The 14,446-nt window shown below is 37.2% G+C and overlaps 1 protein-coding gene across 1 annotated transcript; it reads right to left on the reverse strand.

The window, feature by feature from the left end:
- Window positions 1-11,220: 11,220 nt before the first annotated feature.
- Window positions 11,221-12,389, reverse strand: LOC149262968 (AWPM-19-like family protein). Its single transcript, XM_089386851.1, has 4 exons — window positions 12,053-12,389; window positions 11,729-11,906; window positions 11,582-11,627; window positions 11,221-11,477 (listed from the first exon to the last, which is right to left on the reverse strand). Exons 1-4 carry the CDS (start codon window positions 12,177-12,179, stop codon window positions 11,307-11,309), a joined length of 522 nt encoding a protein of 173 aa, XP_089242977.1. The 5' UTR covers window positions 12,180-12,389; the 3' UTR covers window positions 11,221-11,306.
- Window positions 12,390-14,446: the final 2,057 nt, after the last annotated feature.

The raw sequence follows: 14,446 nt of genomic DNA on the forward strand, positions 1-14,446 counted from the left end.
AGATTTGCATTAAGTCATAAGTTACACACATCTAATGAGTTCCTCTCCTTCAGCTAACTTACACACATCTAACGTGTTCCTCTCCTTGAGATTTGAATTCAAGGCATAGCTTACATCCAATCTACATCACTAGCACTACCTAAAGGCACTTGAAATTATGCACAATCAAACATTGTCACTACCACTATCTAAAGGTACTCGAAATTAATCACAATGAAACATTGCTCTCCTTGAGCTAACTTACGCACATCTCTGTGTTCCTCTCCTTGAGCCTTAAATTCAAGGCATAACTTACACACATCTAATCTACATCACTAGAACTATCTAAAAATACCTGAAATTATTCACAATCAAACATTGTCACTACCACTATCTATAAGTACCTAAAATTAATCACAATTAAACATTGCCCAAAAATATTTTTCATAATCTCTAGCACTATCTAAAAGTTTCTAAAAGTAACTGAAATTTAGCACTATATCAACATTTCTAAAAGTACCTAAGATTTAGATTCTAGAAGTACCTAAAATTATCCACAATCAAACATTGCCACTACCACTAACTAAAAGTGCTTGAAATTAATCACAATCAAATGTTTCCCAAAAATATTTTTCATAATCTCTATTTGCAACTGCCAAAATAATTTAATCAATCAATCCACTAGTAACATAGTTTTCACTATTAAGGTGATCACACCTAATAACTACGCTAATTAACAATCACCCTAGTCAAAACATGGCCATGACTAATAACCACACTAATTAACAATCATTTTAACAATCATCCAAAGTCAAAAGAGGCCAAAAAAATCCATAGCTTGGATTAAGGTGCATCTGGTCTACCAACCCAAGCGCTAATATGCCATGCCCCTCATAACCAGGTACATACCACCCTTCAAAATCCATTCCTCCATAAACTAGTCTTAAAAAGTTCAACTACTACTTGCTCAATCCTCAATCTAGACTCATCTAACTGATAAATAATATCAAACTTAATTGCAAAATGTTGGGACTTTCCAACTAGGGCTGATATGCAACTCCTTCAAATAACTATGGATGGAATATTGGATTCCATCCATCATCATCATTAAATCTTTTATAAAAAACTGAACTAATTACATAAAAACATACAAACACTAATGGGACCTCCACTTGCACCCTACCACATGTTTCGTCCTCGATTTTTATCCCTAACTCCTTTCGATGGCTTCATCGACTTCCATGACAAATAAATACTAAAAAGTGTTGTAGCGGCTACAATCACCCTCCAAAATTTTTCCCATGCTTCGTTTTGGAGCCTCCTGTCTAAATCATTGTAGCTCAACTTGCACTGATCCAAGTACTTGTGCTTTGATTGAGCCTAATCCTTTGCATCTTGGCTTTTGTTTTCTTACCTAATTGACTGTCTAACCCACAAGTCGATCTCTTGACTTACTTTTCATCTAGTTCTAGGCTTGCCTTATATAACTACGCAATCCTTGAGGAAAACTAGCCTTTCTCCCAGGAATTGCACACTCCAAGCTGAAAATGAGCCTTGAGCTCAAGAATTTTGCATCATCATATGACATCCAGCCTTTAGCTGGGAAATTGCACAGAGAATGAGAGGCAGCCCAGAGCCACTCAACCCAAAAATTGTTCAGAAGCCTTTCTGCTCAGAAGTTGCTCAGTGCATGAACCATAGAGTTTCCCGGTTCCTCCCAGAACTACGTGATCTCTATGGGAAATGCATGCCAATTTTTCCCAAAAAAGAAAAAAATATAAAGGGGAAAAAACATCTCTAGGAAGTAGGGATCTATTTCTAGTTCCTCGAAGTTGGCACATTTCTATCTTTACAAGTTTTCGCCGAGTGTCAATTTTGTCCTTGATCTCAGGCATGTGTGTCGTAAATTCCAATTTTTTTTCAATTTTATGTAATAGATGCCTCCAGATCTCATTTGTACATTCAATCATCAAGCTCTAGCATTCTCGAGAAAATCAAGGAACCTTTGAAGCATTGTCGACGCCTTTTTAGGTGAGTTTCGCTTTTGTCACCTTTTTCCACTCTTTCTATCGCTTTTTGTGGGTTGGATTGTGAGAGTGTTGTTTCACTTGTTTCTATGAATGAATCCTAGCATTTTAACTTATTTTAGGTTGTATAAGTGTTGTTTCAAGTTTTAGATTATCTTTCCCAAGTGTCACATGTGTTTTCTCTTTTTTGCACCAACAGTCGTAGTTGTGGAAACTCTCTTCACATGCTTCATTTTCCTTTAGTTTGATTGATTCCTACACTTGTTTCACTTGCATGCATCAAAACTTAGTCATATCTACATTCAACTTCACACCATCCTTCAAATCTACTCGATTTCACACTCCCCTTGGGCAGATCTGGGTTCCCCTTGCCCAGATCTTCCACTTCCTTGCATGCACTGTGCATTATGGGAGCTCAAGCCCTCTATCTTGACTTGTAGAATTACGCAAAACTTGTCCTATCCTGGCTCCAACTGCGTACTACGTAGTTCTAGGAGCCAATCTCCCAGATTGGCCACTAAGACTATGCAATGTGCAGTCTCTCCCAAGCCCTAGCCCAGACTGAACTATGCATTGCACAGTTCCAATCATCAAGCTTCCACACTAAATTTTGGGACTACGCAGTTCATAGTTCCCACAGTAGGTCAGTCACCCCTGTCAATCAAAATTGTGCAATCCCTCTCATCAGATGCCCTAGCTTTTTCTGATCATGTTGTGAAGTTAGATTTTCAAGAGCTAATGTTTTCTTTCCATGAGTGTCCTTTCTGTCCCATAGGTACCACACTTGTGAAGCACTTCTCTCCAACAGTCATTGTACCATGGCACCTTATTTGTATGTATAACCTTGAAGATTTTCTAAACAATTTTGCAAGTGTAAATTATATGTGTTTTGGGTAGAGGACCACTTTACTAAACACATAAATAAGTAAATTTTAACCAAATTTTACAGCCAAATAAAGACAAATAAGCATATTTGAAACACATAACACAAAGCATGATAAATGAGTTCACCCCTCCCTTGGGCTACATCTCTTAGTCTAGCTTCCAATGCAGGGCCTCTTTCATTAAAAATTATTAAAAGTGTGTTTACATTCTTTACACAACTTAAATAGAACAACTGATGTCTCTAATAGATCCAACACTATCAAAAACCCCCATTTTCATTCTTTTTGCACCTCATTTGGCCAAAAAATGAGAATGTTATGATTGTTTCATCATTTTTCCAAAATCTGTAGCTAACCATCCTCCAATTCGGCCTAAACCGGGATTGAGCGCCACAAACACGAAACTGGCATGCAAACCTAGTTTACATTCTTGCACAGTGGGAGAAATTCTAAGATGGTTAGTCTGCCCATTATGCCCCTAATTTTGAAAATCATGGTCACGTGTTGCCATGCGACCATGTTGGGTGTCGAAGATTCTAGGTCGAGGGCTAACAGATCTAAGCCCTCCGTTTAGTGTGCGCTCCCGGTCGCATGGTCACCCTGTGACCTAGGGTTAGTACCTTAGGGATGGCCCCCTTTCCTATGTGCGCTCCTGGTTATATGGCAGTCATATGGTTGTGGAGCTAGCCCCTCTCCATTATCACGCCCATAGTTTTATGATGGGTCATATGACCCTAGGGCTAGCCCTTAAGGACTAGCCCCCTCCAACTATTGTGCACCTAGCTATGTCGGGTTAGGTCGCAGTTGTGGCCATGGGCCAGGCTAAGGCCTAGACCTTGGCGCCCCACCTACGGTCCCATGGCATTTGGGTGGATAGGGGCTAGGGCTTAGCCCAACCCCTTCCCCCATATGTGTATCATATAATTTTAAATAGAGACTTTCAACCATGTTTAAATAAGGAACACGGTGGCTCCTTGGTGCGGGCCTTGGTTAATATGTGTGATGTCTCGGTTTCGAACCCCATAGAAGCAACTCAACCTAATAACAAAATTTTGGTCAGTCATGAGGAGGCCACATGTCAGCCATTGGTTGGCCCACATGGCACTCCCTCATTGGGCCACTACACCAAACCATCAAACAATAGAAATTCACCAAATGGAACCAACCATGTTGTGCCAAGTGTTGACCATTCATTGGCTAATGGAGGACGAGTCAACCTCCCAAGTTATGCCCCAATCAGCGTACAAACTACTAACTAGGCATCCCTGCAACCCAAATTTCATTTTTTTAGTTATTTCCCAAAATGAATAGAACATGATTCTAAGAGCATCTAATGTCATATTTCAACGAAGTGAGTTGTGTTGAATTCAATTCTTCGAGATCTATCCAGTTGTTCAAGTCTCGAGCTCCACCACACACTTTGAATTTTGAGCACTATTTTGATCCACTGGATCACTTCTCCACATTGGAAGCTTTTGGACCTCCAAAAGATCTTTATCAATCAACAAATAAATGAGGGTACATTTCCCTCACCCTTCCAATCTCAATCCACTGAAATTTTCTTGAATTTTTCATTTTTAACTTTTCGTGAAAATACATCATTTTCCATGATTTTGGAGTCCTTGTCTTGCTATAATAGATGACATCTTGCTACAATTTCCCAGAATATGCAAAAAAACAAACTGCATTTGAAGGAATAAACACATTCCCTCCTCAGTCTCCAGTCAAAGGAAAATTAAACAATCTCAAATTCTTCTCACCTTAAACATTGTCACCATGATGATACTTACCATGTCTAGCCTTGTACATGGCTCGACTCTTGAACAAATGTGATCGCCATCACCATGCACCATCCCTTTTCAAAGCCAACACATTATGAAACCCACAAGAATACATTTTGGAACCAATGTCCTCTTTGTCAATTTGGTTTTTTATTTTCTCTTTCACCTTTGCACTCTCTAACATTGGCATCTTGTTCACACCAATGTTCAACAATGATGCATGTTGCTGCAAATTTACTTCATTTTGTTTACCTCTCTTAGGAGGCAACATTTTAGACTCCAGAAACATCTTATCACATGAATTAGAAACCTCAATGAAATCAGATTTCAAACTCAATTCATATCCTTGAAAGGATTTATATTCTTCAACACCTTCATTTTTTATCATTAACAATGCAAATTTCTGACTAGCATTAACAATCTTCTTCATTTGTCCCGCATTTACAAGAGATGCATTCAACTTATTATTGTGTGCTCTAATAATGTATTCAATACCATTATTTAACAAATGATATTTGTTCTCATGGAGATGAAAAACAGCTCTCATAAAGATATGGATTTCCCAAAACAATACCACACATATCCATTGGAATTATATCAAGCTCTACCTCATCTAAAAAGTTTGTGGTGATTGCAAATTTCAATTCACATATTTTTTTCACATGCAATTTTGCATTGTCACATATCCAACCTAAAGGATAAGCTTTAGGATGAGGAATGGTTTCTAAATTCAACTTCTTGACAATTTATTCTGAGATAATATTTTCTTGTGAACCACTATCAAACAATGTATCTATCTTGGTATGTTTTCAAATAAATCTAATGTGGAAAAGTTCTATTCTTGTTTTTTCATCTTGGGTTTCATTGAGACAATTTGAAGAACTAGTACTTGCAATTTCCTTACCTTTCAAACCCATGGTTGTGATCCTTGTTTCATCTCCAGAATCTGAACCTAAATCATGTTGTGTAGTTGTAGCTATCTTCTCCTTCTCCTTTTTCTTAAACTTTTTGGGTTTCATTTCTAGATGAAGATTCCAGCAATGATCTTCATCATGGCCCTCTTTGGAATAGTGTTTACATGTGATCTTTTCTTTATCCATATTAATGGTAGCATTCTTCTTCCTTTTTCCTTTGAACTGACCTTTTCCTTTTTCTCCAGACTCAAAGAAACTCTCACTAGTTTCTTCATAATTTTTCTACACTCTTGCCTCTAAATGAGTTGTCTGGACACAAACTTCATCTACTTTTGTAGGGTTAAACATGAGAATTATGTATCTCAAATAAATATGCAATCCTCCAATGTATTTGAACAAAGCATCTTGTGAGGACAAATCTATACCCAAAATCAAAGCTCTTTTCCTAAATTCTTGAGTATAATATTGCACATTTTTCCCTTTATCTTTCCTAAAGTTTTGTCAATCCATAGTAGCTTTTCACATGCATGCTAGTGGGAAAAAGCAAATTCATTCCAAGAGGATAAAACCTTACCATGTTTCTTCATGTCCTCTTCAGTTTTGGCTTCCCACCAATTTAGTGTTGCACCTCCCAATCTAAGAGAAGCAAGTTGAATCTTGGTTTCATCATCTTTGATTATTTGTATCCTACAATATACTTCAATTTGACGAATCCAATTATCTAATCTCTCTGCATTTACCTCTCCATTGTACATAGGAAATTCAAACTTAATATCAAGCTTAAGCAAAGGAGCTTTACAATGACCCTTTGGGGAATTTGGATGCTTTTGTGAAAGGGTGGAAGAAGTTGAAAATGAGGATGAAGATGATGATGAGGATGATGATGGAGGTGAAGGTGGTGGTTTGTCAGCGTTTCCTCCATTCCCTTTTAAAGGTTTGTCTCCTTTTCCTCCATGAGGTTTTGAGCTCTCTCCATACAGTTTGGAAATCCTCTCCTCATACAAAACCTTAACTATCTTAGACATCTCAAAGAATGTTTTTTTTCTAAAAGTATCCTCATCTTCAAATTACACCTCTTCAGGACCTTCTTCATGTGTCATTACTATGAGGCTTAAGGAGTGTATGTCCTCCTTGAAACAATTTGAGATCTTGGCTCCACAAGTTCTCCTTCTCCTCTTTTGAGCTTCAACCTTATAAGCATAAAAAAACACTTGCAAACAAATCAAATCTTCACAAAAATCTTGGGATCTGATACCAAAATTATTTGTATGTATAAACTTGAAGATTTTTTTAAAAATTTTGCAAGTGTAAATTATATGTGTTTTGGGTAGAGGATTAGTTTACTCAACACATAAACAAGTAAATTGTAACCAAATTTCACAGCCAAATAGAGACAAATAAGCATATTTTAAACACATAACACAAAGCATGATAAAGGAGTTCACCCCTCTTGGGCTACATCTCCTAGTCCGGCTTCCAATGTAGGGCCTCTTTCATTAAAAATGCTCAAAACTGTGTTTACATAATTTACATAGATAAAATAGAAAAATTGATGTCTCCAATGGATCCATCACTATCAAAAACCCCCATTTTGGTTCTTTTTCCACCTCATTTGGCCAAAAACTGAGAAAGTTATGACTGTTTCTTTATTTTTCCAAAATTTGTAGCTAACCATCCTCCAATTCGGCCTAAACCTAAGTTGAGCACCCTAAACGCAGAAACGACGCACAATGGGAAAAATTGTAGGACAGTTAGTCTGCCCATTAATCCCCCATTTCTGAAAATCATGGTCACATGGCGCCATGCGACCATGTTGGGTGTCGAAGATTTTGGGTCATGAGCTAACAAATCTAAGCCCTCCTCTTAGTGTGCACTCCTAGTCACATGGTCACCCTGTGACATGGGGTTGGCCCACTTTCCTTTGTGCGCTCTTGGTTATATGGCAACCATATGGTGTTAGGGCTGAACCCCTTAAGCTGGCCCCTCTCAATCGTTGTGCCCATGGTTTTATGATGGGTCATATGACCCCGAGGCTAGCCCCCTCCAACTATTGCATGCCCGGTTCTTGCTGTTGGCTCCGTCGGGTTAGGTCACAACTGTGGCCGTAGGCTGGGTTAAGGCCTAACCCTTGGCCCCCCGCCTGTGGTCCCGTGGCGTTGGGGTGGTCAGGGGTTAGGCCTTAGCCTGACCCCCTCCCCCATATGTGCATCATATAACTTTAAATAGAGCCTTTCAACCATGTTTAAATAAGGAACACGATGGCGCGGTGGTGCCAGCCTTGGTTAATATGTGCGAGGTCTCAGTTTCGAACCCCACAGAGTCAGCTCAACCTCATAGAAAAATTTTGGTCGGCCATGAGGAGGCCACGTGGCAACCACGTGGAAGCTCTATGACGGATATGTCACCATGCATAAAGCATTTGTCCGTGTGCATGGCCTACAACAACGAAGAAAAGAGTTTTTTCAAACTCTCAAGAACATACATGCTGCCATCGCCCATGCCGAGGAGTGGACAATGTGATACAAGGGGCCCTCACTTCACTTAGCTAAGAAGATGAAGCCACGGGCAGAGCTGGAGAAAGAAAAATTCTGGATGTTGATCCAGAACTACGAGCAACTCACTCCATTCATCGGAAGCATACAAGTCTCATATGTGCGGTTGTACAATAGTTTGGATGTCATGGTGAGAAAACACAAGATCTCATCAATCGGTTCCCTCACCGATGCTAAAGCCAAGAACCAAGTCTGGTGGTAGATCAATGAGTACGTGGAGCAGCTAAGACGAGAGGCCACCAGGGAAGTCTTGGAGCTGAACACACACAACATGCAAAAATACATCGGTGTTCCCATCAAGGTCAACACCATGTTGCTCATGCTTCAAAACAAGTTGGGTACAAGTTCCAAGACCATATACCCGGATGCCATGGAGGTAAGAGTCTGCTTCCATAAAGACACCATCAAACAGTTTGGGTACACCATCAAACAATACCAAGCTTGGCATCAATATGTGGCCGAGAAACACCAAGTGGAGGTTTCCGAGTTGGTCTTTCCCCAAGCTTCTGAATAATAGTGTTTTGTCTTGTCATACTGTCTCCAGTCTATTTTTTCTTACATGGCTACATGTGGAAAATGTAATATTATTTGTAAACATGTTGTGAGTGAAATTCCAAGTGTCATTAGTGGAATGTGAAGGGTCATCATGTTAAGTAATGAGTTATTTGTGAATAAGTTGAAGATTCATGAGGGTAGTCAAAGAGTCACAAAGGGGAATGTCAAAGGTCACCCCACCCTTTATTATAAATAGAACCTCATAATTCAAAGAACTGGCTTTTGGGAGCCACGCTTTTGGCTAGGCCTAGTCTTAGCAAAGGCTTGGGAATATCATGATGAGCCTTGGCTTCTCCACAACATAGAGTGAGTATACTTCTTTGGAGGAGGAGGTGTTCTTCACTGTAATGTTCCAATATTAGGGCTAGTGGTCATCAATGGTGTATGTATGGATGAAACTTTATTTTATAATAATAATAACAAAGCCAACATGCTTTCATGCATATGTTTTTATTATAGTTGGACTATTTTGGTTTCTTTAACAATGTATGATGTTTAACTTATGCATTTGCTTATGAACTACTTTGTATGCAATTGTATGAATCCTTTTGAATGTGTGTTGTTGGATTAACCCGCCACTTTAATTTGTGCACTATTTTGAATTTCAGCTTGTGATGGGATTCTTCTCGTGTTCCTTTCAAGCTGCATCCTATTACAGGCTTCTAAGGGGCGCACTTCCCTTTCCCCTCCATGTATCATAACACCCATGCATCACACTTGACTCTTCGTAAGGTCACACACTTTCTCACCCAAAGTTATCTTACTTACCTCGGCGTGCTACCGTGGTCGAGGCATTACACTGCCACCCACTGCTCAGGCTTCTACTCCAAATAGTTTGAGGTCTAGTTAAGGATTCTTATGAGAGAGATCCCCTGAATGTGACAGGTCTAGTGAATGTTGACAGGGCACTGTCAACATAATGGTACCTCTACTTCTACCCTACCACATGGTGCCTTCAAACCACTACTTCCATGGTCTTCAAACCACTACTTCCATACTTCCATGGTCTCATTTATTGATACCTCTATTTCTACCCTACCACCACATGGTGCCTTCAAACCACTACTTCCATGGTCTCAATAAACCACATAGGTGCCTTCAAACCACTACTTCCATGGTCTCATTTATTGAGAGAAACTTCTATCAAACTACTACCTCCAATGCTCTTAGTTCTTGCATCCAAAACTTCCAAGCTCTCATTTCTTGAGAGAACCTTTCATCAAAATACTACCTCCATGCTCTCATTTCTTGCATCAAAACTTCTTGTCAAACTACATCCTCCATGCTCTCATTTCTCGCATCAAAACTTCTACCTCCATGTTCTCATTTCTTGCATCAAAAGCATCAAAACTTCCTATCAAACTACATCCTCCATGCTCTAATTTCTCGCATCAAAACTTCTATTGCATTGAAACAAATAACTTTTCAACCTTATTTCGCATCAAAATAGAATTTTTTCTATCAAATAACTTTTCAACCTTTATTTCTGGCATCAAAATAGAATTTTTTCCATCAAAAACTTCTACTGCATCCAAACGTCCATGAATTACATATCAACCTTATTTTTTTCATCAAAATTCCAAAACTTATATTGCATCAAAACTTTTCATGAGTTACTTATCAACCTTATTTCTTGCATCAAACTTATTTCTTGCACCAAAACTTTTCCCTTATTTCTTGCACCAAAATTCCAAAACTTATATTGCATCAAAACTTTTCATGAGTTACTTATCAACCTTATTTCTTGCATCAAACTTATTTCTTGCACCAAAACTTTTCCCTTATTTCTTGCACCAAAACTTTTCCATGACTGCTTCTATGGCATCAAAACCTTCCTTTCCTTCCATGATCATGAATTACTTGTCAACCTTATTTCATCAAAACTATTCCCTTATTTCTTGCACCAAAACTTTTCCATGGCTGCTTCTATCGCATCAAAACCTTCCTTCCATGATAAAAAGTGTGAAATAAAAAGGTGTGATTATAACATTTTATGGCAACGTAATACAAAAATATTTACGTAAACGTGAACCGAAGCGTTAACGGTAAAATTTTATGTACCGTAAATTACTTTAGACACACAAAAAAACCTGAACCGTCAAATCTCAGGTCATCAATCCAACACTTGTTTTTTCTCTGGTTTTTCAATCTTTGAATTCGTTAAAGTTCCCTAAATCCAGGCTACATAAAGTTTACAGGAAATTATATTGAGATTTAAGATTTCAAATCTATGCTCTGATGCAGTTCACTGTAATTTGCACTGCAGACCGGCGCAGTCGAGTTTGTGTCCAAATAATATCGATATGCGACAAGTTGGTGTCCAGATAAGATCGATATGCGACGAGTAAAATGGAAGGTCCGACAAGTTAATTTCAAAAGCTATATAAATACCGTAACACATTTATTAACACGTGACAGAGACTGGTCACAACATAAAATTTGTTTATTGTAAATATATCCTGTGTCATAATGCAACAGCATTAACAACGCGTTACAAATCTTTACACAGAGAGGGAGCAGACCGCAAATATTTACAGCTGGCTTAGTAACATTAACGTTCCATATATATTATATACAGACAAGAGATGCACTAAAAAGGGAAGAGGCCAAATTATCACACTGCTGGAGCAGAGGACTTCAAGTGTGGCTCAGCAGTTGATCCGCCTGCATACTCTGAATCTCTGTAACCAGGCCCATATCTGCTGCTCACAAGACCCGCATGCAACAAAAGCAAATACAGCAGCTGGGTGAAAGTGAGGATTATAATGAAGGCCTCCAGGGTTTTCTGCATCATCAAACATTCAATCCACTACTTGAAAATCCTGCAAATAAAAGAAGGAACAAAAAAACCAAAAGCAGAATTCATGGGTGGTGCATGTATTAAGATACCAGGCGCCTTCCTCTGTGTCCAATGTGTATCTCCTTGCAAGCCAACCTGGGTGTACAGGTGAGAGTTGTTTCAGATAAACAAATTCTGGCAGAATTAGTACAGATATAGAAAAAATTATATAATTTTTTTCTGTGATGATAATTTACCCAAAAGCCAAAGCTGTCAAAAGCCAAGCAATAATAGCAGAAGAAGCTGCTGCTGCCAAGCTATCATTCCTCCAGGCTCTTACGTGTTGGCCACCAGAAAACATTGAAGCAATTCCGACTGTTCCAGCCAAAAGAGAGAATATACAGAAATATTGTGTAGCAGTGTTCCCTGCCAGATCTGCTCATTCCAAACGTACATGAATTCAGAAAACACAACACATCCAGACACAAATAGGTCTGTAAGTACCTTTATAAGATATTAGGGTTTCAGGTGCCTTTGAGGATACCCAATTATAACAGTTACAAAACTTTGAAGTAACTTACAAGGATGGTTTTCGCCATTAATAAATTTGTTGAGAGCCCACCCTGCAAGTGCAAGCACTATAAGATACATTGCAAAGTTCAGTAACAGCAGAGGCCCTGCCAGTGTTCGGCCTACAGTTCGAGCCATTGTCTTTGGATATGACAAGTACTCTAACAACAAAACCTTGAAACCTTCTCGAAGAATAATCAGTAGAGGGGAATATGAAAAAATCCCAGAAACGAACTTGATAGAATAAAATTATCAGTATATCCGAAGACCTCTTGGAGATTGCAGGATAATTCTATATTGACTGGAGGATACCAGTAGATTCACATATATATAATTTGCTTTCAGGAATATAATAATGCAGAAATGGCATGTCAAGATAAATGTTGTGTTTGAGAGGCTACATTTGAATTTGTGATGGGATTCTTTTCTCTGGACGCGTGGCTCCTGGTGTTGCTTTGCTGAGCGACGTGGTATGTGGGGAGGTGGTCAGGAGATGCCCATTTCTTGCTCTGATTCATAGGGCTACACCTGTTTCCTCACCTCGCAACGTGGAAGTTCGCATTTTCTTACATTCGGACATGTCATGTGCAGCGATTTCCCATGAAATTCAGGTGAGGAATAGAAGAAATTAAATCTAGTGGATAGAGCATCGAAAACAACGCTATTCCAAACGAACTTTCTGGTTTTTCTTTCTTTCGTTCATTATTCGTTATGGAGAAGCAGTAATTAGAGTAATTATTATGTATTATAGTGGGCGGAGAAGGATTTCGGTAGGGTTAAGGAAATCTATTCATCAGGCTCAATCCTGTCCTGCCCATCAGGCTTGCGGTTGAAGGGTTGCTGGTCAGAACCCGCATCAGCCAGACATTTGGATCGCTTATGTCCGGATATATTAACTTTAGGTAGAAGATGTGAAAAAAGAGACCTATAAGATAGAAATAAAGTGCAATTTATAGGATGGTTAGGAATGGACAGTTTGATTGGGTTTCATTGTCAGTACTATGTGTTTTTTTTTTTTAAAAGAGATTATAAGTTTAAAATTAGAGAGATAGAGTATATATGTAGTTAAATTGTTGAGAGAAGGTGGATTTTTTGTTTTACAAATAAGAGGTCATATACCATTTTTCTGTTTGGTTTGGCTATAATTCTAAAATTAGATAATAATAATAATAATTTTTTTTTAGTAAATGAATTGATTGAGAGCTGCATGTTACAATTTATAAAAATGAGGTATGGTATACTTAATGTAACATACATTAAACATGAAAATAAGTAGATGGTGATTACTCTAATAAATAAATTAAATAATATAATTGGTATAGACATACTAATAATAAGAATTTTTTAATATTTTATTTATATTTTAAAAAAATGAAAGAATCATTTTTATGCTATCATATTTTTGCTCATTGTTTAGAAAATTTAGTAGTGTGATAAATATTTTGAAAATTAGATTAACATGAGTAATCTAAGAGGAAGAGCTTTCATCTTCAATCTTTTTCGTATCGTAAAGGTTTAGTTTTTCATTTATTACATTTTGGAAATTGATGAATGCCAAATTTCACTATATAATTTATGAAAATTAATTCTTATCTTGTCATTGTTCATTTTCCTTTTAGCAATAATCAATACAAGAAAATAATTTTGATTTTTAAAATTAGAACTTACCAAATTAATAAATTAAATATATAAATTTGTGTAAAATTAGTAAAGTAAATATATAAAATTGTGTAAAAAAATCTGTAAATATTGGAAAAATATATCATAATGATGGTAAAAGAAATGAGACTCGTAAGAAAGAAAAAAAAGACTCGTAAGGAAATATTATAGTTGTAGTAAAAATATGATGTTAAAGAAAAATGTTGGAACTTTTAATACAACCTACTCTATCATAATTCTTAAAAAGCATAATTCCTCTTCTTTTCGTGTCGCTCTATATAATGTTAAAGAGGAAATTATTTCAAAAAGTGATTTGTTTTTCCAAAACTAAAATTAGAATTGTCCATGGTGATTTCTCGAGGACAATGTGGATTTTTCACTGATTATTAGGATTCCACTCCATTAAAGCTAAGAAAAATTATGTTATGGTTATAGATTCGGGATTTCAATAGGGGAAATTGAATGGACAAGGATTAATTTTTTCCACATATATATATTTTTAATTTTCTTCATATATATATTTTTTATTTTTTATTTTTTATTAAATTATAATTAAATTATATAAAATACTAAGTTTGTTATAAGAGAAATTTAATGAGGGATAGTGAAGATATTATAAAAAATATTTATTAAAGTTAACCAAATCAAAATTATGACATGATTATCACTAGACTATGATAAATATCTCATAGAGTTTTCATAGAGATTACAAAATAGAAGTTGGGTGGAATAGACAAACCACACTT

The sequence above is a fragment of the Pinus tabuliformis genome, chromosome 6, assembly GCF_031772625.1.
Source record: "Pinus tabuliformis cultivar Carrire ecotype Pingquan chromosome 6, CPIR1, whole genome shotgun sequence".
Taxonomy (NCBI): Eukaryota; Viridiplantae; Streptophyta; class Pinopsida; order Pinales; family Pinaceae; genus Pinus; species Pinus tabuliformis.

What these genes read in the sequence shown, in the direction of transcription:
- LOC149262968 (XM_089386851.1), bottom strand. Translation starts at nt 12,179, where the DNA reads ATGGCTCGAACTGTAGGCCGAACACTGGCAGGGCCTCTGCTGTTACTG. An exon ending in TAATGGCGAAAACCATCCTT is followed by an intron (nt 11,907 to 12,052) that starts GTAAGTTACTTC and finishes TGGAATGAGCAG; the next exon opens with ATCTGGCAGGGAACACTGCT. An exon ending in TTGACAGCTTTGGCTTTTGG is followed by an intron (nt 11,628 to 11,728) that starts GTAAATTATCAT and finishes CTGTACACCCAG; the next exon opens with GTTGGCTTGCAAGGAGATAC.